A 21230-nucleotide genomic window follows, 5' to 3' on the forward strand; every position below is an offset into this window, starting at 1 on the left:
ACAGGAAATTATTATTAAAATTTTCAAATATAAGGGGGTGTGTGATTCCATGGCGACCAATGCCAAATTAGGATCATTTAAGCTTATAACGTTCCAAATAAGCATATTTTATAGTCTGTTTCGAACAATCGATGAATGCTATAATCGTCTACACCAATTTATATAATAATTCAAATTACCTTTTTATTTGCAAATGTGGAGATTCTATTCCACCTAACTATCGAACTAATCTTAAGTTCCTCATCAGAATGCTTAATGAACACTAAGCCATGTCCGTGGAAGTGTTCAGGGTCCTCTAAACAAGTCTTATGTACATATTACTTACCTTCGTATATACTGAATGTTGCTCCATAATTCATTCCATCCTTCACGATTAGTCCTTTTTTTACCAAGTCATTGTATAACAAGCTATTATCTTGGCACATAATATTATTATTTTAATTTCCTACGCAACCTTCCACGTTGTCACTACAATTTTTAAACAGGCTTTAGAATAACTTAAATTAGTTAATTTGAATGTAAATTTTTGAAAAAATTAATTTTTTTTATTATTATCATTCCTTCTATGGTACACATTAACACATCCTGGTTTATTCCTAAAGATAATAAACACCTAATCCGTTACTTGTATAAGTTATTATATTTAAGCTCGTCGTTCACGCTTCGTGCAACTTCACAGAGATGTTTGGTATCTAGGAACGGCAATTTGACTACGTGTTCCCACTCGTTATCCTTCCCATCTTCGCAAATTTCAAAATCTTCTGGAAAATATTGACATAAACTACCTTCAGGACCACTCAGACTCCTGTAGAACCCAGTTAACACCATTACACTAGTTATTAATGGTATATACTATCATATAATTATTGTGTTTTATACCTATATATTGGTGGTAGGAGTTGTGAATTATTTGGGGGTGTGATTGCTAGTAAGTGTTCCAGTGGCGTTATTGGTTCCCCTTTATAGAACTTAATTGTAGTTCCTGAAACCTTTGCCAAGTCTGATACCAACGGCGCGTAGTGGTATTTATAACACCTATACTCATTATTCTATCCTAAAAAGTACCAATTCCAACTTGGGCACCCCAAGTGATAGTACGATAACGTCCAAAATAACCCCTAAAACACATAAATTTGTAAGACTTTACTTCGATGTATTGTTCACACATTTTCCTAATCGCCTTTTTATTATTGAAATCAATGTCGCACTTATTTTCATAATAGTATTTCGCGTATTTCTTAGGGTCACTGTAATCACTTATCTTCTCAGACATCGCTTTCATCTTAAAATACTCAAATTCGTTTTTACACAGTTCCTAAATAAAATATTAACCATAGACAGTCTCTATATATCTAATATCCCTAAACAACAATACTTTCATTAGTAATTGTAATCTTGACGTATTAATTTTGTATGTTTGTGTCAAAAAGCCTCTTAACTTGGGCAACATTTTATAGTACATATTTATAAGGTCGTTAAAGCTACTGTTACACAGCTCCACAGTTGGTAAATGTGGTAAAAAGTCATTTCCTAAAGATTATTTAACAATAAAAGAAGATGTTAATACCCGCCATGAATGAGAGTAAAGAGAAATCGTCTGACAGTCTATTTTTCGAGTTGGGGTGAAACAAAAAGCGGTTCAAATCATTCTTTACAGTTCCAGAAACTCTCATACACCTTGAATACATGGTCTAAAACAGTTTATTCACTTTTAACTAAACCCTTCTTAGCACATTCATTGACAACACTTCATAATTATTAGTTTTTAGGTCTATGTAGTCCTTCCCATGTATATGCAACAGCCCTACACATTATTATAGAATTAAGCCAAATATTACCAATGAACACTATCTAAAACTATAAGATACCTGTTTCTTTGGAAAAGTAGGGGTTTGGTTTCTCTTTTGATAAAATGTGCGGTGTAAAATTATGTTCTTCTCTTAGAATATACATTTTTGGCAATTTTGTAATCAGCGACAACATTACTAAATCAGCGTCTAATCCATATACCAAATGTGTCGACTTTTTCACATTGTCATCCAACTCCACCATCTACTCATTTTTAATATACAATCAATATAAATGGTATATATGTGTGAAAAACTAACTTTACGAATAGTATCATAAATTTTATGTTCACCTTCACCGGGCACATCTGTACCGCTATAAACTATATAGCAGTCATTCCAGGTCCCTTCATAATTTTGAAGCGCTATCCAGTTCCTACAATACAACGATATGTAGTGTATAATATGATGTAGGGAAATGCGATGCATACGTGATTACCTAATTTCCGAATCCATCATTGACATGAACTGTGTCCCAGGTGATATGTAACTTGGGTTAAATGTAACATTATCGTATGCTCCAACTTTTAATTTATTAACTTTATATTTCATTTCTCCATTCTCTCCTTTGTAGTATTCGTTATCCTACATTCATTATATTATACAGGAACTATTAGATACGGAAGAGCTGGATTTGTAGAGCCGAAATCTTCTTGTGCGCTGCTGATTTATTTTTGCCGAAGGACAAACGCCATCAACACCGATGTACATCATCTTCTTGGGATTCACAAGCTTAAAAGTATTCAACATTGCAGTCACTATCCTTCTCATTCTTTGCTATACAATACGTCAGTACTATATTTAATTAATGTGTATAGATACCTGATCTTCCATCATTAGAACTGGGAAAAGATTCCCGTGAGTTGCAGAATGTATCACAGCATTCATATCGACGTAAAAGTAGTCAACTCCTCTGCCTGAAAATTAATATAAATTGGTATATACGGTGGCATATTATGGAATATAGAGTAATAAAGTACTAATTTCAGAGTCTTCTAAGGGTGTTCTAACCCTTGAGAAGTTCTCCATCATCCATCCATATAATCTTGGAACTCCTTCCAACTAAAATACTGACATTACTTTGATAACTTACTTTAAACTTATCAACCGTACACCCAGTTTCCTTTCCCTCATATCCGCTAATCAATTAATTAATGTTATATATTTGTAAGCGAAGGATTAGTAACATACCGGTTATTTATGGGATTATATGATATAGGAGGATGTTTATACGGTATAATAGGTAGGTTAATGAAATTATGTGAAAATTTTTTATTGGCAAAATTGACACATAAGATTCCATCCGGGAATAAAGAAATATGAAAAGTGCTAATAATTAACAAAAACGAAAAAGCATTCAGAAAATGCTCCATCTAATAATCCTTCACATTTCATCTTCATAATTATAAACAATTAAGAATCAACTCGTCTGTATAAAAATAAATTATTAGTTTAATTAACATTATTATCTACAAATTAATATCTTTTGTTTGAAAATTAAAACATTAAATACACTAATATTGTTTAACAAAACAATATATTTAACAAAAATATATAATTGAAGAACTTATAAGATTCCAACATCAAATATTATGAAAATAAATAACGTCTTGTTAAATAGTTTTAATGAAGAAATAGAATTATTTTTATTGTAAGTAAATAAAATTTTTAGAAATTTTAAATAAAAATTTCTTGAATTCGTATATTTCTTCCATCCAAACCGTTCTAGTGGATATTTTTCAAATGTGTATTATAATCATTATACAATAATAATTTTTAAATTAAAATACAATAATAAATTTGATTATTTAATGTTTTAATAGTTATTTTATAATATTGATGTGGTGACATTTATTCACTATATAATTCTTCTTTACGTTCTGTTGTTATTTTTATTTTTTATATATAAAAATGGGTTTCGACCATTTTATTTAATTTATTTTTAATTTATTCACCTGAAATTTTAATCATTTTATTCAAATTTTTGTTTAGTTTTATAATATAATGCTAGAACAACTAAACAATTCATTAACTCCAAACCTTCATGGTAATTTATTATTATCCCAAAATTACTTTTATTAATATCATCTTAGGCGAGATAACTCTTGATAAGGTTGCTCATGTGAAGGACGAGACCGTTAGGTTTCTGGAGAAGCGCAGTTTTGATTTAGTGTCTTTTACATACTCTTATGAGCCAGAAAGAGCACCAGAAATAAACAAAATGCTTGAAGATGATTTGGATAATTTGTTACTGAACTCTCACAGACAGCTGGCCTATCACCGGCTTTACGGTGATAATAAGTCTAACGTCGCGCTGTATAACTCGAACTTAAGGCGATTGGAGATATTAGCCAGAGAAGTTGAAGCGTGTTATGACCGATTTCAAACTGTTAAAAATAATAACCCAGATCCAACAAAGTATTTTTTAACCCACAATATTCGTCTCATAATCCTAATAATTGTTCAGAGTTGCAATTATACACATATTTGGAGTTGATGACTTAGAGAAGAGGGTATATAACTAAATAATACCAAGTTTTTAACATTTCGTTAGGTACAACAATCGTTGAACCAGTTAGAAATATTAAAGAAAACATTCGATAACTTGCAAGAAAATTGTAAAACTTTACTTGAGAATTCATTACACCTAAGAAGAATGGTATGATTAGATTATTTTTCATGTTTATTAGTTGTTGAATTTACGTAACCAGGGGCAAGTTATTTTTTACAAGCAAGTTCAAGTCGCCTCTCTTATTGATGGTAATTTTATTACTATAATCTTATCTCACTAGTTATCTCCACCTAATAAATATAATAGAGTTCGCAATGTATAAAGGAGTTTATTTGAAGGACCATGTGGCTGATAAGGCACACAAGGCCTGTTTATCGCAGACAGCCTCAGAGTTATCCGTAGACTCTTGGGCATTACGTATTAAATACTGTAAAGATACGCTTGAAAATATTAAAGCGGAAGCTCAAAAATCATACAATAATGTTAATAATGGCAGAAGTGGTAGATTATTGAGTGAAGAACAGGAGAAGAACTTTCATGATGCAATTTCGACGAATAGTAAACTTATCCACCAACTTACAAGAGGTGCTACATACCTTTTGACACAACTGAGTAATCCGAATGGACAATTATAGCGTTAAATCACCAGCTATGCTAAGGGTTCAAAAAGGTACTACCCCAATAGATTTACCAATTTGTATAGAGTTATCAGAGTTGACAATGTACGAAGGTGTTGAGATAAGATTCCCTGATATTAACGATGTAATGCACTTGGAGATATTGATCACTCCAACGGAAGGTATTTACAAGGATATCAAAATCACTTTCTCATGTCATATCCCCAACCAATATCCACACAATAGACCTAAAATATACTGCAAATCCAAAGTAACACAATTACATAGTTATATTATTTCTGATAACTTTCTATTCAACGAATTTAATTTCAATAATCAATTCAAACATAATTTAATAATTGAGCAGATAATACATCCAAATATATTGGGAACAAATGCTGAGAAATGCCAAGGAGCAGTTTGTTTAAACATCTTGAGGGAGGACTGGCGACCTGTTTACACAATTAACACAGCCATTGTTGGACTCGTTAACCTCTTAATTGAACCACAGTCTGAAAACCCACTGGATAAGTTTGCTGCCAATTTGTTAAAGCATGACCCAATGCATCTGAGATCAATTAATCTATCACTAACTTACAATACACCTTATTTAAAATTATTTACTATCCTAATGGTATGGAGTGAAGGGGATGAGTGGATTCTGTAAAATTTAATAAAAATACAAAAGTAATAAAAATACTTTCAGAAATAAAAAATTTATAATATTTGTAAATTAGTAACCTATTTTAGTAAATATGTGTAATTATGTGTAAAATAATAAGGGTTAAAGTATGTAGAAGGCAGCGTGGGGGAGCAAGCTATTAAAATAAACAATTTTAAATATTTAAAAATGGGAAACACTCAAGGAACCAATAATTCGCAAGGTACGACATTTATTTAATTATTTAAATTAGTTTCATCCTATTTTGTGGTGTATATTAAGTTTGTAGATGATAAAAAGGATAAGAATGATAGTAAACAAACCCGTTCTGACCAACCGGTTACCTTTGGTAAACGTAAAAGGAAAATGTTAAGACAATTAGCTCCAGTAAGAATACCAACAGGTGCATAATTACTCTTTATTATTCAATTAACTATTTTCGTAATAATTACATTATTTTACTATGAACATAATAATCCCTTTAGTGACACCAAATTCAAAATGCCGATTGAGATTATTAAAACTTGAAAGAATTAAAGATTATTTATTACTAGAAGAGGAGGTATTTTCGGTTATTTTCTATAAATATAACTTCACACCCTTAGTTACACAATTTTACTTAAAACCAACTATTTCATAGTATATAACGAATAAATCGTTACATAAACCCCTGAAAACAAAGAATCAAGATGACTTGATAAAGCTTGATGACATTAGAGGATCTCCAATGAGCGTTGGAACGTTGGAGGAGATCATAGACGAGAATCACGCTATCGTAACCTCATCAATTGGCCCTGAATATTATGTAAATATACTCTCGTTTGTGGATAAGGAGCTTCTGGAGCCAGGCTGTTCAGTTCTTTTGCATAACAAAACTAATAGTATAGTTGGAATACTTTTGGACGATGTCGACCCGCTGGTGTCTGTAATGAAGGTGGAAAAGGCACCCCTTGAATCTTATGACGATATTGGAGGCCTTGAGGAACAAATTCAGGAAATTAAAGAGGCTGTTGAGTTACCCTTAACAAGGCCTGAGTTATATGACGATATCGGTATTAAACCTCCCAAAGGCGTAATTCTATACGGACCACCAGGTACCATAAATATAATTAGGTTACACTATCATATTCGCAATATCTTTTTATTTAAATACTTCATCACATTATATGTATACCTTTAATGTATGGTTCAGGGACTGGCAAGACCTTGTTGGCTAAGGCGGTGGCGAATGAGACTTCAGCTACTTTTCTTCGTGTAGTTGGTTCTGAGCTTATCCAGAAGTATTTGGGAGAAGGGCCTAAACTTGTAAGGGAGATGTTCAAAGTTGCTGAAGATAACGCGCCATCAATTATTTTTATTGATGAAATTGATGCTATAGGAACTAAAAGGTAGAGTATACACATTTCTACACACAACCCAATTCATTATCTTCACGCTTATTATATATGTGGTAATAAAATTGGTATAGGTATGATGCGACAAGTGGAGGAGAGAAGGAAATACAGCGTACAATGTTGGAGTTGTTAAACCAATTGGACGGATTTGACTCTCAATCTGATGTTAAGGTTATTATGGCCACAAATAAAATCGAATCACTTGACCCAGCTCTTATCAGGCCAGGTAGAATTGATCGGAAGATCCAACTTCCGAACCCAGACAGCAAGACTAAGCGGAAGATATTCGAGATCCATACTTCAAAGATGACCATGAGCAAGGATGTGGATCTGGACGAGTTTGTGGTCAACAAGGACGACCTAAGTGGAGCAGATATCAAAGCAATGTGCACTGAAGCAGGTTTACTGGCTCTCAGGGAACGTAGAATGCAAATTACACAAGCTGATTTAATGAAAGCGAAGGAAAAGGTTTTATACCAGAAAAAGGGCAATGTACCCGATGTTCTCTACTGCTAGCATTTCTTCAGAAATAATTTTTTAAATTGTATTTTTATTTGTTTTATTAAAATATTTTTAAAATTAAACAAACATAGTAAAATGTGTATAGAATTTCCTTAATTTTACCAGAATAATATTAGTAATATAGTGATGATTGAAGGATTAGATAAGGATCCGTATGATGAAGCTGAAAAGTAAATTCTTACACTATATTTTAATAAATCTTAATTATTACTTAATAAATTTTACAGTAAAGTAAGGAAGAGTATAAGGAAGGCGATTTTATTGCAAAGTCAACTTTATGATAGTTCTGGGTATCCAAATCTAATAGTATATATGTATAATTATGTATTAGGGCATTGAAAAATGATAATAATGAAGCTCTAAGGGGTGGTGATGAATTGGCGTCCGTTTGTAACTCGATCGAGAATGATATTGGCGAGTTACAAAAGGTAATTCTGGCAATTCAGCAGAATCCAAACAAGTATAAAATCTCCCAAACCCTCATCGACTCTCGACAACAAACTATTAATGAATTTAAATCCAAATTAAATGGAATAGTTCAACAAACAAATGTAACATTTGACTATATTAATTATTTTTAGGAAAAGAAATATGTCCAAACAAACTACGCCTCAGATTATTCTAATGTACAATTACAACACCAACAAGTACTTTAAAAATCCTTTAATATTCTTAGGATGTGTTAAATCAGCAAAATTACCACTTAAATGAGTTACATGGTTCCGCTCAAACACTCCACACTCAGGCAATACAATTTAATCAAGAAGTTAAATCACAAAATATGTATGAAAATATTCTCCTAGTAGTTATTTACTAGATTAAAATTTTATAATTTGGTATGATTTATAATAAATTATTATTAATTAGTATTAAAATTATTTTGTTTAGATTGCTGAGAGATGTTGAGCAGCAGATGACCGAGTCTCAATTGCACATAGATACCCTAACGAGAAAATTATCGCTATTTTTAGACACTGATAATCCTTCAATTATCAGACTCATACTTACGCTATCAGTTATAGCAACAATTCTAGTTGTTGTGCTGATAGTCTTTTAACACTTTAATCATGTTTTAATATTAAGTATAGTATAGTAATAGGGTGAATTATATAAAAATATTATAAAGTTGATATATTCCATAAATCACCTATAATTATAACGAATAGATAGAAACATAATCACACTATATGATATTCAACATTTAAATCATTTAACTTTAAAATCCTTGTCGAAGACAAAGTTGCTCCGTTTTAGATGTGGAAAGTTCTGTGGAGTCTTCCTTCGCTCGTTATTCAACTCGTTTGCACCCATCAGCTCCAGACATCTGATCCTTAGTGTAGCATTCCCTTCGGGACATGAGAGACCCTGACACTTGAAATTAGCGTCACCTTCATTATTGCAGTAGAAACAACGCAACATCTGTCTGATGTGTTTGGGCACAGAGCCCCAGTAGTTACTCCTGCGACCCTGCCAGTCGTTCTGAGATAAGTAGTGTTCAAGGAGTTTTCCATTGGCTTTGCAGGAGTTTCGACTCCATTTGTGATAACCAACACATTTTACACACTTTTGGAACTCACACATGTTCTTACTGGATGCACTTCTGGCACATCTGGTAAAACCACAGTAATAACATATACTGCGCTGTCTTCGGTACAAATGGGCTAGAAAAAGACTGTGACACGGCTTAGCGCTGTCAATATTATAATCGGAACTTTGGGAATCAGATGAGATGTAGTAACGTTTACCCATTGCGTAAACGTCTGCTCCAACGTTTCCTGTGGCGATTTTAAACGATTTTGGGTATGAAGAAAAGAACCTCCTCATCTGGACATGGGCCATTTCAGTAACTGTTCTATTAAGCTTAGTTGGTGACAACTCCAGTAAAATACAATCCATGTTAGTACTTGGCGATATCTCATCTATATCATCAAGATTCTCATTTTTAAGTGATGAGAGTGATGAGGATGATGAGATTGACTGAACTGAGTTTGAAGGTGAGAATGACTTCCTCATTTCTATTGACATAACTTCGTTTAGTCCATCAATTGACATTGCTGTTTTCAGCTCTGAACTAAGTGGTTCTGGTGTGATATCACCCATATTTTCTACTAGATTACCGTTATCTGAGTTAACTCTGCTCTTTCCATCAACTTCTACTTTATCAGATGATTCTCCACGGGATATAGAGAAGTTAACGCAGAAATCCTCGCTGATAATTGAATTATAAATAAACTTCCTTATATCCATTGTAATTTTGCGATATTTTTCATAAAGTTCCGGGCAACTAGACTGATTAACGGATGATAAATCCCTTATATGGGTTGCCAAATCTATCCGAATAGTCTTGGTTTCCTCATCTAGGACGTTTAATTTGGAGTCTGAAAACTCCTTTACGTTAATTGAGGGTTCATCCTCCTGAGGTTCGGAATCCACTTCCAAAGGCTCTGAGAACGTCTCTCCAGTCACATCCAACGAGTATATTAAATCCATCCCAAATTTAAGAAAACCATTAACTTACAAAAAATTAAAATACAACAAAAATTTTTTATAAAAATGATATATTGTGATTTATATTAATATAGTGTAAATTATTAGCAAAAAATAAAATTTTATAAAAAAATTTAAAAATTAAACTAGGACTCCAATTGTAATGTGAAATTATTCTCTTGTTCTTTGAATGTGTATTTGTTACTTGTAACTTTATTTAAGTAATCAATCAACAGCTTAATCACCTTTTCTTCTCCTCTTATTCTCATCACCTAAATTATCTATTAAGTTATGATAACATACTCTTTTCTCAATCTCTTCTAATAGTTCTTTATATCTTAAATGTAATGAGTTTGCTATGAACGATTCCAGCAACAATATCAGGTCTGTAGGATCAACATCAGTGGCGTTCTTCATTTTATCAAACAAAAGAATGTAAAAAATATCATTCGGCTGTTCATTGCTTCTTGAAATATAATGTATGATGTGGCAAATATCACTTATATCTGCCTCAATCAACTATACATTAATGTGTAACTTGTATAATTTTGGAAAAATTAACTTTTTTTATATAGTATGAAATTTAGTTTCAACAATTTTAACTACTTTCATATAATTAAAACGACTAGTACTATGCTAAATGAATTACCATATGTGTGTTATTGTTGATTAGTGTTGAAACTTCATTTGAGAGGTCACTTGAATATAAGCTTGCCCAATCAAACATATACAGTACATTACTCAGAATCTTTACACTGGTCAAATAAGAGTCAGTATACAGTTCACTCCTATAAAAATGTTTATTCTAGTATAACTTAGTGTAGTTACGTTGTTAAAAAGGTGTGATCCCCTGTGTTATACGTGGATATATCTGACAGTATCCTCTGTAAATATGTTTCCAGCAGAGTGATACAGTCTGGGTTCTTATTACTGTAAACCCAAGTTATAAAGTCTAAAATGTGTGATATTCCCCCGACTGAGACTGAATTCACTCTTTCCCTACACTCCTTCAACAACTTCAACTTCATTCCCGTATTTATCTTAACTAGTTTATGTGATAACACATGCAATATCTGAAAATACAGTTATTTATAGCGCTTTCATACTTGTATAAATTGATCTGAATCCGCAGATTGAATGAATTCCACGATCTTATCAAAGAGGTATAAAAGCTTTGAACGGTTTGTTGGTAAATAATCACCCTTTTCGTTTAAATACATCAAAGCTTCTTCATACAAACTCTCTACCATTGCACCTTTTACACCATTTGTCACTTTATTATGCTCAATTTTGACACTACTAGCAACTCTCTAAACAATAATTAGGGGTAAACAATTCCAATATATAACTTATTATTAATTACCATTAGGATAAATAAAAAGTTGGACAGTTGTTTAACATAATTATCATAATTGTTGATTAATTGTTCCAGTATCCACTTTCCAACATAATCTCTAAAAAACAGTAAAAAAGTATATATAGTGTTTTGTGTGTTATAAGTGGACTAATGAAATACTGTGTAATCAGGTTGGACAGAGTGATTGGGAAAGTAACACGATAAAAGTCATTCGAAAACTGAAATGTAATATTTCTCTTCAATATAATTTCAACCTAACAATTAACATTGTTAATCATCCGCTTACCAATAAACTCATCAAATGATTATCCAAATCATTTGCTATATAAAAATAGTGAAATAATTTAGGTAAACATTCTACACTCAATTCTTCATGATTTTTATACACTTCCATTACAACTGTATTTATTCTCTCCAGCACATTCTACAAATAAAGTACACGTGTGTTAAATGAAAAGTATATATAGCATACCTCCATAATGTGTTGAGCTTTATAGGTAACATTAGACTGCAATAGTGAATAGGTATGTATTAATGTACACATTTCATTAAATGCCATCTAAAAAGAATAAAAATATCATTTTCATACCTTTTCAACGTTTAATTTATAGAAAATTTGTTCTATAACATTTTCATCTAATTTTTCATGGTTATTTAAAAAGGTGAGGGTATTTAAAAATTGTAACAAAACACCATTATTAAAATTTAAAGGGTTAAAATTTATTAAATTTATATTATCAATTAATTTATTTTCAATGATTTCATTATTACACTTATTTTTAAATATCAGAAATGATGATAAAACTAAGAAATGATCGTACACATCATTATCATCTGATGGAACTGCATTAAATTTAGATTTCTCAAGGAATAACTCCAAAAGTTTTAATGTTAAATCGGAGAACTTCTCATTCGAATGTGTTAATGAGAAAATTAATTTAGATAATTGGTTCGTGTTTAACTTGTCAAAAAGGCTTAAAATTCTATAATTTAGAATCCTCATCAATTTGTTTCCAATTTTCTTGGTATCATAATTCCGTTTCTCCAATCTATCCAAGTTGTACTCTAGTAATCCATACGAACTAACGTTTGATTTATTTAAATAACCCGAAATAGTATCAACTAGATCGTTTAAATTATAATCAATAGGTTTTATGCTTTCATTTGAAGTAGTTTTTGTGTTATTAATTATTAAAGAATCCAACTTATCATTATTATTAAGGGGTTTGAAGTATATATTATTGTTATACCTAAATTTAGTTAATATATTTGGAGTGATTCTTATAAATGGTGGAATCTCCATAAAATTAGATAAATAATGCGAATTAATTTAATTTATTGTGCGGTTATCGTATTTACACATTTTATATAAGTATCTTGTTTTTAAATTTATCATCAAATTTTGAATTTTAATTGATTTGTTAAATATGTTGGAACATGTTAATATATTATAATTCTTTATTGTATATACTAACCTTCCACATTGGCTTTATCAATTCGATTATTCACACTAAAAAGCTTCTTTACATTAATTCTCCGAATATTTTAAATAATTTTAGTGATAATAGATCCGGTGTGACGTGTAACATATTTTTTGGAAACCCTTCTATTACTATTGATTCTGACGAATACAATCATCAACATCATATAAACGAATATTTCAAAAAACTCACTAATAAATCGGGAAAACCCAGTGATTCACAGGAACTACCGGATTCTTCATCTAAAGAACAGCCGGAACTTGGTGATGTACCAATAGCTAATAATGTCCTAACTGATGTGTTGCCTCTGGCTCCTCCCTCAGAGGATGACCCATTGGAGGAAATTGTTGAAGACAATGACTTGTCAAAACCCCCATCAAACAAGGACGACTGGAGCTTGAAACGTATAGCTCATGGACGCCGTTTTTGGCATAAATTCTTTGCCAAGCCGTCAGAACAAACCCTTAAAGCGGTACGGTGGATTAAATTTGAACACGACAAAACTAACTGTAATCGGATTTTGGAAAGGACATATACTCAATTACCCAAGGTTATGCCTCAAAAGGGACCTGACGGGAAGTTTTTACCCCTATCTAAGAAAGACAAAATAAAGAACAAACACTCGTTAAAGGTGCAAAGGAAGATAATTGGGTATGATAATAGTGGCGAAGTTAGCAATTTATTGATATTAATGAACTATCCAACTGAGAGGCTGGTTCGCTTGGTGGAGAAGCTCAGAATGCCTGGAATATTAGACCTCAAAAACTACGAACTCTTAAGACTATTAAAGCATTCAATGTTATATTTAGCCAAAACAAATAATTTCATTAATGTTATCCAGTTTTTAATAACTTTGGGGAAATTTAACCCCAACTTAAAGTTACCAGAAGATAAAATCCCTGAGGATGTTCCACAGTCGGAGCCTATAATATTACCAGATCATAGTACAGCATATATAAGTATGGGTAAAGGTAACATATACAAAGGGAAAATCCCAAGAGTCTTGATGAGATATAAACCGATGGCATATTCAATCATTGGAAGATTAAAAAGTGACCCATTTAATAAGAAGTTTTTATTACCGAGAAAACCTAAGGCCAAGCCAATTAGAGAGGTGTTTCCAGTCTTTAACCCAAATTCCTCACTAACTAAGTTCTTAACTGAGTCAATGGGATTAGTTAGGGAGTATCAGGAAGTACCATACGATCATGATAAAACCATGGACAGATCATTTTCTGATATATTTACTGAAAATCAAGTATATACAACTAAGAACAGCGTTAATAAATTCGATTTCCCAACCACAATCAATTTTAACAAACATCTAAAAGACTATTTAATAAAGGGCGTCAGTGAATTGTCAGCGGCTGATATTAAGCGTATATTAAAACATGCTCCAAAATTGGGATTAACTGATACGTCTACTTTAATATACCGAATTAAGCAATTACACACTCATGTTGGACTGACGTATGAAGAAATACTTAGAATATGTAAACACAACATTACGATACTTTCATTTGGGAATTACAAACAAAGATTTTTAAAAATTTACGACATTGATGAAAGCTTTACTTACGAATCAGTAAAAGAATTAATTCTAAAGCTTCCAAACCTCTTAACATATAATATTGATCGTTGTATAAAGCCGAAAATATTATACCTATTTAGGATAATGGGTAAATCAGTCTCAGATTTGCTAGAATATCCTAAATATCTCAGTTTCTCACTTTATGATCGTATAATACCACGACATTTAAGCGTAATGAATAAACTTTACAATGGAGAGTTCTTAAGCGTTTATAGATTCTTATTCCAAACTGGTTTCTACCATTCATATGGCCAACCAATTACACACCCTAAGATACCAAACCCTTTACCGGAAAATCACGAGAAATTCTTGTCATTTTATATGGAATTGAATCGAGATTTGAATTTAAAGGAGCTGATAAGAACCAGTGACGAGGAATTTTGTAAAATATATAATTTAACGTATAGGAATCTTGTAGAAGGCAGAGAATTCGCGTTTAAAATTCCCTTACCAGTTAATGTACAATAATACCATATATTATACACTATGCGATAGTTTATGTGTGTGTATAATATCCAATAATGTATGTGTATCACACGGTTTGTTCCATTGTTTGTTGTAGTGTATTGTGTATCGTAATTTATTAAATAAAATGTTATTTACAGGAATAAAAAGAATTTTAAACTTAGATATATCAAAATTTTACCAGTTAAATTATTTTACATATCTAAAGAATATAAATCAGTATTCCACGACAAAGAAGGTAACCGACTATCTTACACATTTAACCATTTTATACATAATTTAACACGTTTTTTTAGTTTTTAAAGGATGATGAGATATTGGCTGAAAAAGTCAGAGTTTTGAAGGATAAGAAATTTATGGGTGATTACTCCATCCATGAAGCCAAGTTACTTGCCAAGAAATTTAATTCAAATTTAATTCTTTTCAAGCCAAATTCAGTCCCACCAATTTGTATCATACAGAACTATTCAGATTTTATCCAATCACTTTCGAATCCCACAACACCCTCTGTTAGTGCTGAGAGTAAAGTGGAAGAAGATAAGGGCGTTTACTCCTTTGACCCATCTTTAAAGAGCAAAACCGTTCAAATATCTGAAAATTGTGCTATTCCTGACCTGAACAGAAAATTATCTTCAATTCGTAAGTTCATTACTTCTGGTCACAAGGTTGATATTATACTTCAAACTACCAATAAAAGTAAGAAATTTACTGGAAATAAACAAAACAACAATAAAGTTAATGATGCAATAATAGATGAAAAGGATTCCAAGTTATATAAGGAGGATGAGGGTACACTAATTCAGAGGATCGATCACATATATTCAAGGCTAAATGACATAGCGAAGCCTTTCACTGTAAAAAACAAACTTAACCTTAATTCTAGACAAATTATTATAAAATTTTACCCTAAATAATAATTTATTAAGTTGTAATCAGTGTAATTTTCTTAAAAAATTAATTTAAATTATTCATGAGTTCTTGTCTGAATTCAGGATTAAAAAATTTGTTTGTAAATTCTCCTAGTTCCATTCCATGCTAAGATATTCATTAATTTTAGATAAGTATTTTTAAAAAACCTTTTGGAGAAGTTCTGTAGCTTTTTTTGTTTTGAAAAGTTGTTGGTATAAACTAGATTCCAGAAAATTTTCAAGGCTTTTATACCTTTTAATTATATTAAATGCCCTTTCAGGTCCTAATACACAGTTGAAAACTGTTATCTATTTGAATAAAAAAACCTATCTCTGGAATTCTGACATTTGCTTTATAGCCTAATAGAATACAAAAATCAATAAACTGGTCCCTGGTCATCCCTAAACACAATAAAATTGGTAATTAAATAACCTAGAGATTTTAACATTTCCGCATGGTTTATTACATTAGGCTCCTTAGATCCCAAATAATCTCTTATTACATTCGGAGCTCTATACACACATTATTAAGTGGTAAAGAATATATAAATGGGAATGCAAGATACCCATAAGCTATGGCATTAGTATCATCGGATAAAACATAGTCCTCATTATTATTACAAAATTCAACACATTTCTAAAATAATTTGTAATAAAGTTGAAAATACTTTGCATATGTCCATTGATCTTATCTGAACCTTGGCAAAATTGTTCATCAACATATTTGCGATATCATTAATATCCGTATGTGATGGATTCGGATAAAATGTATAAATTGTGCTACCCTTTAAATACTCTCTTATCCGCCTCAGTAACTCCTTATCCTTTACGTCAAGTATATTACTGTACAAAGGGTCCTTAACTTTAGAACTTGTTTCATTGTTCTCTAGAGGACCTATTACAAATGTCGACTCAATTCCACCCTTAACATCTACCGCTTTCAAGGACTTATTGAGTACTACTAATGGATTTACTGAATATTTCATTATATCATCTCTCAACAACTTTAAGTTCACAAATGGTTCACTACTCCCTGTATACACACAATCTTAATGTGTAATATGTAATATATAACTGTGCATATAAAAAACATAGAACGCGAAGTAAGAAACCTGAATGACTGAATTTAAGTCGTTCTAGTACAGTTCTGATAGAAGCATGTAGAGAACGCCTTAGAATCATAGAACAGTCAATAAAAACTCTTTTGCCACCCAAAGAGTCGAGAGAGCCCAGAGGCTTAATCACCTCAGGAACTTTCTTAATCAAATAAGGGATCAATCCGTTTATTCCCATTAATAAATACTATGACATATTTACAATTCACATATTATAATGATTTAGCATGGTTTGATGCTAGTGTATAAGAATCAAAGAGGAAGGTTATATATATAAAACGTAAAAAGTCAAAAATCAATAAATTTAAAAGAAAATAATATACATTTTTGATGATAAGAAAAAATAAAACTAATTCCTGCTTACACACTATAAAGTTAAAATGCCGATTTATGCACTTAAAACTGCTTTTAACACATTCTTTTAAAATTTATTTAATAAAGATTAATTATATTTTATTTAAATATAAGAAAAAATGGGTAAAAAGGTATTTCTGACCTATTTTCAATCATTTTAAAAATGACATTCCAAATAAAACTTTAATATTTAATAATTTTTACCAAATATTCTAAATATTATAATAAAAATGGTTTTTATTATAATTAGAACTAGTTAAGAGTCTATATTTGGACTTTTTTTGACAAAAATGTCTCAGATTTGTCAAAATGGCTAGTTATTCAGCTAGCCATTCAATGGAATCCCGATTTGATTAATGAGACTCTTGTTAATTAATCATAATTGTCTGGATTTATTCGTTTATGTGATTTTTGTCAGAATTTCATACTTAAAGAATTCGTACTTATACTTACTTGAAAATTCATACGGCCGTTTTCTGATATTCATTTTTACCTCATTTTTAGTCCATCATACTGTTTTATGCCATTATATACTGTAAAAGGTGTGTAAAGTGTGTAAAAATAGTATTAATAATTATAAAAAGTGTGCGTAGACTTGAGATGGGCGTGCCAATAATGATCTGCAATTTTGAAGATATTGACGGCGACGACTACTCCTGGCTCGATAACGACGAGGCAAAGAGCTACTTGCGCGAGTTATTTAACCGTGGCGATGATCAAAGGACTGACTACAATGTTTTGTGCAGCTCAATCAACGACATTTACCTGTCAATCTTACGAATCCGTGAGGAGATGACCAACTCATACAACGTCCTCCTAACGTGTGTCGACTTACTTAAAAAGTACGTTAACACGAACTGCGCCAATAGCGAGGACGGAAGCACCCTGGATTCCTCCACTTCAAGTACTTTCAGGGGCAACCAACTGGACGACGTGTCGGACGGACTCAATGACTCCCTGGGCGAAGACCATCAGTATTCCTTTCCTCTGGCCTCCTGTGTCAAGTGTTCCTGCCTTATTAAGATCGTTGTCAACCACGCTGTTGCTGGGCTCTACATTGGAAAGAATGGCGCTCACCTAAAGCGCCTTCAAAGCAAGTACCAATTCAAGCTCACGCAGTCTGGCAGGGGAGCAAAGGGCGACTTTACTGGCGTGGGATATCCTTGTCATAGGACTAACACTACACTTCTCTTCCAGGGCAATCTGGTCGACATTTTGCACGGCCTCAGGCCCCTTTACAAGATTATTCAAAGCGATATTTTGGCCCTCGACGACAAGTCTTTGGAGTTCCTCTCCGGCCGCACTGTCAAGGTGAAGTTCGAGTTAAACCTCGTTGTTCCTGCCGACAGGAAGCGCATTTTACTCCAGGACACTGGCCGCAGGTGCATGCAGCTCAGAAATGCTTCCGGCGTTGAAATCATTGCTGGCAAGCAGAACTTTGAGGTTGGCAACATTAAGGAGAGCATTGTTACTCTCTTCGGCTTTGAGGAGAACGTCGAGAGGGCCATGGAATGGTTGGGCATTTTTCTTCAAGAAAGTCCTGCCATCACTTCTGGCGATTACTACTTTATGGACTACCCTAAATACACCACTGCCATTCCAGAAACTAACCGAACCTAATATCATACAAATTTTCTACATAAATTAGTATCATATATAAAGAATATTATCTTTTCATTTGCTTCATCAATGATTGCAAGTCGTCATTTTGCGAGAATTCCTTCATGAGTTTCATGATATTTCCTGCTCCTCCCATCTGGTTCAACAACCTTGGGTCAATCATGGTCTGCATCTTATTCAAAAGCTGATTCGGGTTCCTCATTATGTTCTGCATTGCATTATCCTTATTCAAACCCATCTTTCCCATGCTTCCAACCATCTTCTGTAATCTGACAACATATTAATTGTTTGAGTAGGTAGGTGGGACGATATGCAGGTGTATAATATATTTAATAAAAATACGTTTTATGTTGATCAATTAGAAAACTGATTTCGTGTGGAGATGATCCTGAACCTTTGGCAATCCTCATTATTCTAGAACCATTTAACGGTTTCTCACAATCCAACTCTAATCATATTTTAAGAGCTGTTTTATTAAAGTATAGAATAAACAAGTCAATATAGCATAAGCTAGATTTAATCATACCTTCATCTGTCATTGAATCCATAATGATCATGAACCTTTTAATGCGATCTACACCTTCTTGTTCCCTTCCTGCTTGTAGAAGTTCAGGCGGTATTCCTGGCAGCATTGACATTACCTTCCCAATTGGAGCCATTTTTAATAAATTCTAAAAATTGCATTAGTTATATTAAATAAATATTATAAAATAGTATGCGAGTGGTATTGTGAAATCAGTATTTTGATACTTGAAACTGGTCGTACATATCTCGAATGGTAAACTTAGCAGAGGCAATCCTGTCCAAGAGGTCAGGTTTATCGTCTAAATTTATCACATCCTTCAATGTATTTATTAATCCATTTATATCTCCAAATCCTAAACCATTTTATAAACATATATGTTTATTAGTATTTACTTAATTCTGTGTAAAGTAAGTGAAAATACCTAGAAGACGTGAAATGAATGATTTGGGATCAAAGGGCTCAAAATCATCAAAATGTTCACCGGTTCCGATAAAAATTATAGGCGAATTAGTTGCAGATACCCTAAAAACAGATTATAATAAAACATTCAAATGTATATATAACTAGTGGTCACATACGCTGAAAGGGCTCCACCTCCTTTGGCATGACCATCCAGCTTTGTAATAATAACAGAGCCAACGTCAACGGCTTTATTAAAAGCTGCAGCCTGGTCATAACAGGCCTGTCCGATGTGAGAGTCCATGACGAATACAACTTCGTCTGGTTGTACTGCGTCATAAATGAGCTTCATCTCATCAAAGAGAGCGTCTTCTTGCTTGTGTCGACCAGAAGTGTCGACGATGATCATGTCATACTTCTCCTCCTTAAAACGTGCAACACCGTCAGCTGCAACCTTGGCTGGGTTAGCCTCGCTGTAACTACCGTAAAAGGAAATCTTAACCTTAGCAGCGTTCTGCTTAAGCTGGTCAAAGGCACCAGCACGGAACGTATCTGCACATATCAAAGCAGTTCTCCAGCCTACAAATTAGTCAGTCTGTTACATACCAATGTTAAATTAACTAAAAATACACACCTTTACGTTGATAATGATATGCAAATTTAGTGCAACTTGTTGTTTTCCCTGCTCCTTGAAGCCCAACGAACATGATTACGTTACATCTGCCCTTTTTCGGCTCGAACGGTTTCTTCTCCGTTGTTAACATATTTACCAACTCGTCAACCACAATCTATACACAAAGTTAGAGAATTTGTACAGATTTTAAAATTAATAATAAATCATAAATAATCTAAAATCGTTACCTTTTGCAAATAACGTCGTTTATTTGCTCCAATCATATCTGCATTGTTTTTATTAAGCCGCTTAACATTTTCCTTCAGCTTATGTACCAACTTCACGTTAACATCTGCCATTAAGAGTGCTCGTACTATGTCGCCAATCACCTCCTCAATGACCTAAACATCAAAATTAAAACAAAACACAATTATTTTATCCTTATATGATAAAATAACTGTGAAAAAAGATAAATAATTATGTAAAAAGTGTTACAGCTTCTGAAATAACTGTCGTTGAGTGGAGTTTGCGAAACGCCTTTGTTATTTGATTACTTAACTCGGCCAAAACCATTTTAAAACGCTATTTAATCCAATGTTTAGATTATTTTACTTCATTATAATGCTGAAACAGATTCCGGTAACACTATAAGTTACTACTCCATTCTTAAATTAGTTTAAACACAATCATTTACAAATTAAACGTTAAAATTTCTAAAATTACAGTTTTATATATTTTTGAAAATTTTACTAATAATTCTG

The 21230-nt window shown here is 32.4% G+C and overlaps 13 protein-coding genes across 13 annotated transcripts; 7 read left to right on the forward strand and 6 right to left on the reverse strand.

Moving 5' to 3' along the window:
- Window position 1: 1 nt before the first annotated feature.
- On the reverse strand, window positions 2–543 carry TpMuguga_01g00841 (tRNA intron endonuclease catalytic domain protein). The gene is made up of 4 exons (XM_761269.2): window positions 499–543; window positions 326–468; window positions 180–295; window positions 2–148 (listed from the first exon to the last, which is right to left on the reverse strand). The coding sequence occupies exons 2-4, from the start codon at window positions 423–425 to the stop codon at window positions 74–76; spliced, it is 291 nt and encodes a 96-aa protein (XP_766362.1). The 5' UTR covers window positions 426–468; window positions 499–543; the 3' UTR covers window positions 2–73.
- On the reverse strand, window positions 535–3363 carry XRN4 (XRN 5'-3' exonuclease N-terminus family protein). Its single transcript, XM_061305084.1, has 16 exons — window positions 3039–3363; window positions 2941–2986; window positions 2828–2909; window positions 2670–2764; window positions 2469–2624; window positions 2287–2432; window positions 2109–2223; window positions 1869–2052; window positions 1722–1804; window positions 1568–1691; window positions 1376–1530; window positions 1148–1315; window positions 1066–1118; window positions 880–1035; window positions 626–805; window positions 535–596 (listed from the first exon to the last, which is right to left on the reverse strand). Exons 1-16 carry the CDS (start codon window positions 3218–3220, stop codon window positions 536–538), a joined length of 1986 nt encoding a protein of 661 aa, XP_061161656.1. The 5' UTR covers window positions 3221–3363; the 3' UTR covers window position 535.
- Window positions 3364–3713: 350 nt separating this feature from the next.
- On the forward strand, window positions 3714–4994 carry TpMuguga_01g02665 (Nucleoporin complex subunit 54 family protein; the record flags this gene model as incomplete). Its single annotated transcript, XM_761271.2, has 6 exons — window positions 3714–3894; window positions 3941–4265; window positions 4315–4360; window positions 4402–4506; window positions 4538–4607; window positions 4666–4994. Exons 1-6 carry the CDS (start codon window positions 3852–3854, stop codon window positions 4992–4994), a joined length of 918 nt encoding a protein of 305 aa, XP_766364.2. The 5' UTR covers window positions 3714–3851.
- Window positions 4981–5643, forward strand: ube2m (NEDD8-conjugating enzyme Ubc12; the record flags this gene model as incomplete). Its single annotated transcript, XM_061305242.1, has 3 exons — window positions 4981–5029; window positions 5063–5247; window positions 5344–5643. The coding sequence occupies 3 exons, from the start codon at window positions 4981–4983 to the stop codon at window positions 5641–5643; spliced, it is 534 nt and encodes a 177-aa protein (XP_061162014.1).
- A 181-nt stretch (window positions 5644–5824) lies between these two features.
- RPT2A (26S proteasome regulatory subunit 4-like protein) lies at window positions 5825–7578 on the forward strand. The gene is made up of 6 exons (XM_061305085.1): window positions 5825–5860; window positions 5927–6040; window positions 6123–6199; window positions 6278–6731; window positions 6830–7025; window positions 7106–7578. Exons 1-6 carry the CDS (start codon window positions 5827–5829, stop codon window positions 7545–7547), a joined length of 1317 nt encoding a protein of 438 aa, XP_061161657.1. The 5' UTR covers window positions 5825–5826; the 3' UTR covers window positions 7548–7578.
- Window positions 7568–8644, forward strand: TpMuguga_01g00846 (Syntaxin 6 domain protein). Its single transcript, XM_761274.2, has 6 exons — window positions 7568–7723; window positions 7781–7843; window positions 7885–8104; window positions 8135–8200; window positions 8230–8336; window positions 8442–8644. Exons 1-6 carry the CDS (start codon window positions 7680–7682, stop codon window positions 8608–8610), a joined length of 669 nt encoding a protein of 222 aa, XP_766367.1. The 5' UTR covers window positions 7568–7679; the 3' UTR covers window positions 8611–8644.
- Window positions 8645–8728: 84 nt separating this feature from the next.
- Window positions 8729–10078, reverse strand: TpMuguga_01g02485 (uncharacterized protein). The gene has a single exon (XM_061305234.1). It carries the CDS (start codon window positions 10041–10043, stop codon window positions 8760–8762), a length of 1284 nt encoding a protein of 427 aa, XP_061162015.1. The 5' UTR covers window positions 10044–10078; the 3' UTR covers window positions 8729–8759.
- Window positions 10079–10185: 107 nt separating this feature from the next.
- Window positions 10186–12713, reverse strand: TpMuguga_01g02695 (uncharacterized protein). The gene is made up of 10 exons (XM_061305259.1): window positions 11987–12713; window positions 11870–11956; window positions 11684–11821; window positions 11557–11651; window positions 11404–11494; window positions 11147–11350; window positions 10869–11113; window positions 10690–10828; window positions 10344–10559; window positions 10186–10312 (listed from the first exon to the last, which is right to left on the reverse strand). Exons 1-10 carry the CDS (start codon window positions 12698–12700, stop codon window positions 10187–10189), a joined length of 2055 nt encoding a protein of 684 aa, XP_061162016.1. The 5' UTR covers window positions 12701–12713; the 3' UTR covers window position 10186.
- Window positions 12714–12747: 34 nt separating this feature from the next.
- Window positions 12748–14946, forward strand: TpMuguga_01g02855 (mTERF family protein). The gene has a single exon (XM_061305287.1). It carries the CDS (start codon window positions 12835–12837, stop codon window positions 14935–14937), a length of 2103 nt encoding a protein of 700 aa, XP_061162017.1. The 5' UTR covers window positions 12748–12834; the 3' UTR covers window positions 14938–14946.
- A 121-nt stretch (window positions 14947–15067) lies between these two features.
- TpMuguga_01g02860 (Translation initiation factor IF-3 domain protein) lies at window positions 15068–15864 on the forward strand. Its single transcript, XM_761277.2, has 2 exons — window positions 15068–15172; window positions 15231–15864. Exon 2 carries the CDS (start codon window positions 15291–15293, stop codon window positions 15846–15848), a length of 558 nt encoding a protein of 185 aa, XP_766370.2. The 5' UTR covers window positions 15068–15172; window positions 15231–15290; the 3' UTR covers window positions 15849–15864.
- An 8-nt stretch (window positions 15865–15872) lies between these two features.
- On the reverse strand, window positions 15873–17306 carry FEN1 (Flap endonuclease 1). Its single transcript, XM_061305086.1, has 7 exons — window positions 16955–17306; window positions 16511–16875; window positions 16409–16479; window positions 16276–16355; window positions 16170–16244; window positions 16011–16126; window positions 15873–15969 (listed from the first exon to the last, which is right to left on the reverse strand). Exons 1-7 carry the CDS (start codon window positions 17133–17135, stop codon window positions 15889–15891), a joined length of 969 nt encoding a protein of 322 aa, XP_061161658.1. The 5' UTR covers window positions 17136–17306; the 3' UTR covers window positions 15873–15888.
- A 413-nt stretch (window positions 17307–17719) lies between these two features.
- TpMuguga_01g00851 (uncharacterized protein) lies at window positions 17720–18947 on the forward strand. The gene is made up of 2 exons (XM_761279.2): window positions 17720–17853; window positions 17896–18947. The coding sequence occupies exon 2, from the start codon at window positions 17912–17914 to the stop codon at window positions 18929–18931; it is 1020 nt and encodes a 339-aa protein (XP_766372.2). The 5' UTR covers window positions 17720–17853; window positions 17896–17911; the 3' UTR covers window positions 18932–18947.
- Window positions 18948–18961: 14 nt separating this feature from the next.
- Window positions 18962–21206, reverse strand: TpMuguga_01g00852 (signal recognition particle protein SRP54). Its single transcript, XM_761280.2, has 9 exons — window positions 20965–21206; window positions 20718–20870; window positions 20491–20644; window positions 20036–20435; window positions 19879–19979; window positions 19682–19809; window positions 19458–19602; window positions 19274–19379; window positions 18962–19200 (listed from the first exon to the last, which is right to left on the reverse strand). Exons 1-9 carry the CDS (start codon window positions 21040–21042, stop codon window positions 18978–18980), a joined length of 1488 nt encoding a protein of 495 aa, XP_766373.1. The 5' UTR covers window positions 21043–21206; the 3' UTR covers window positions 18962–18977.
- Window positions 21207–21230: the final 24 nt, after the last annotated feature.

Source organism: Theileria parva, chromosome 1, assembly GCF_000165365.1.
Source record: "Theileria parva strain Muguga chromosome 1, complete sequence, whole genome shotgun sequence".
Taxonomy (NCBI): Eukaryota; Apicomplexa; class Aconoidasida; order Piroplasmida; family Theileriidae; genus Theileria; species Theileria parva.

Bases quoted from the DNA above. Each gene is read 5' to 3' on its own strand.
- TpMuguga_01g00846 (XM_761274.2), top strand. From the start codon at position 7,680: ATGATTGAAGGATTAGATAAGGATCCGTATGATGAAGCTGAAAA. The intron at 7,724-7,780 runs GTAAATTCTTAC...TAAATTTTACAG, and splicing joins CCGTATGATGAAGCTGAAAA to TAAAGTAAGGAAGAGTATAA. The intron at 7,844-7,884 runs GTATCCAAATCT...ATTATGTATTAG, and splicing joins CAACTTTATGATAGTTCTGG to GGCATTGAAAAATGATAATA.
- TpMuguga_01g00851 (XM_761279.2), top strand. From the start codon at position 17,912: ATGGGCGTGCCAATAATGATCTGCAATTTTGAAGATATTGACGGCGAC.
- TpMuguga_01g02485 (XM_061305234.1), bottom strand. From the start codon at position 10,043: ATGGATTTAATATACTCGTTGGATGTGACTGGAGAGACGTTCTCAGAG.
- TpMuguga_01g02855 (XM_061305287.1), top strand. From the start codon at position 12,835: ATGTTAATATATTATAATTCTTTATTGTATATACTAACCTTCCACATT.
- TpMuguga_01g02860 (XM_761277.2), top strand. From the start codon at position 15,291: ATGGGTGATTACTCCATCCATGAAGCCAAGTTACTTGCCAAGAAATTT.
- TpMuguga_01g02695 (XM_061305259.1), bottom strand. From the start codon at position 12,700: ATGGAGATTCCACCATTTATAAGAATCACTCCAAATATATTAACTAAA. The intron at 11,495-11,556 runs GTATTTCATTAG...ACTGTTTTTTAG, and splicing joins CTGTCCAACCTGATTACACA to AGATTATGTTGGAAAGTGGA. The intron at 10,560-10,689 runs GTAATTCATTTA...ATTAATGTATAG, and splicing joins TCAACAATAACACACATATG to TTGATTGAGGCAGATATAAG.
- RPT2A (XM_061305085.1), top strand. From the start codon at position 5,827: ATGGGAAACACTCAAGGAACCAATAATTCGCAAG. The intron at 5,861-5,926 runs GTACGACATTTA...TTAAGTTTGTAG, and splicing joins AGGAACCAATAATTCGCAAG to ATGATAAAAAGGATAAGAAT. The intron at 6,732-6,829 runs GTACCATAAATA...TGTATGGTTCAG, and splicing joins AATTCTATACGGACCACCAG to GGACTGGCAAGACCTTGTTG.
- XRN4 (XM_061305084.1), bottom strand. From the start codon at position 3,220: ATGGAGCATTTTCTGAATGCTTTTTCGTTTTTGTTAATTATTAGCACT. The intron at 1,692-1,721 runs GTTTAGTTAAAA...AAACTGTTTTAG, and splicing joins CAATGAATGTGCTAAGAAGG to ACCATGTATTCAAGGTGTAT. The intron at 597-625 runs GTAACGGATTAG...TATTATCTTTAG, and splicing joins AAATATAATAACTTATACAA to GAATAAACCAGGATGTGTTA.
- TpMuguga_01g00841 (XM_761269.2), bottom strand. From the start codon at position 425: ATGTGCCAAGATAATAGCTTGTTATACAATGACTTGGTAAAAAAAGGA. The intron at 296-325 runs GTAAGTAATATG...AGACTTGTTTAG, and splicing joins AACATTCAGTATATACGAAG to AGGACCCTGAACACTTCCAC. The intron at 149-179 runs GTAATTTGAATT...AAATTGGTGTAG, and splicing joins CCACATTTGCAAATAAAAAG to ACGATTATAGCATTCATCGA.
- FEN1 (XM_061305086.1), bottom strand. From the start codon at position 17,135: ATGGGAATAAACGGATTGATCCCTTATTTGATTAAGAAAGTTCCTGAG. The intron at 16,480-16,510 runs GTATTTTCAACT...AAATTATTTTAG, and splicing joins GATCAATGGACATATGCAAA to AAATGTGTTGAATTTTGTAA. The intron at 16,127-16,169 runs GTTTTTTTATTC...ACTGTGTATTAG, and splicing joins TGTCAGAATTCCAGAGATAG to GACCTGAAAGGGCATTTAAT.
- TpMuguga_01g00852 (XM_761280.2), bottom strand. From the start codon at position 21,042: ATGGTTTTGGCCGAGTTAAGTAATCAAATAACAAAGGCGTTTCGCAAA. The intron at 20,645-20,717 runs GTAACGATTTTA...CTTTGTGTATAG, and splicing joins AACGACGTTATTTGCAAAAG to ATTGTGGTTGACGAGTTGGT. The intron at 19,603-19,681 runs GTATCAAAATAC...TGCAATTTTTAG, and splicing joins ATATGTACGACCAGTTTCAA to AATTTATTAAAAATGGCTCC.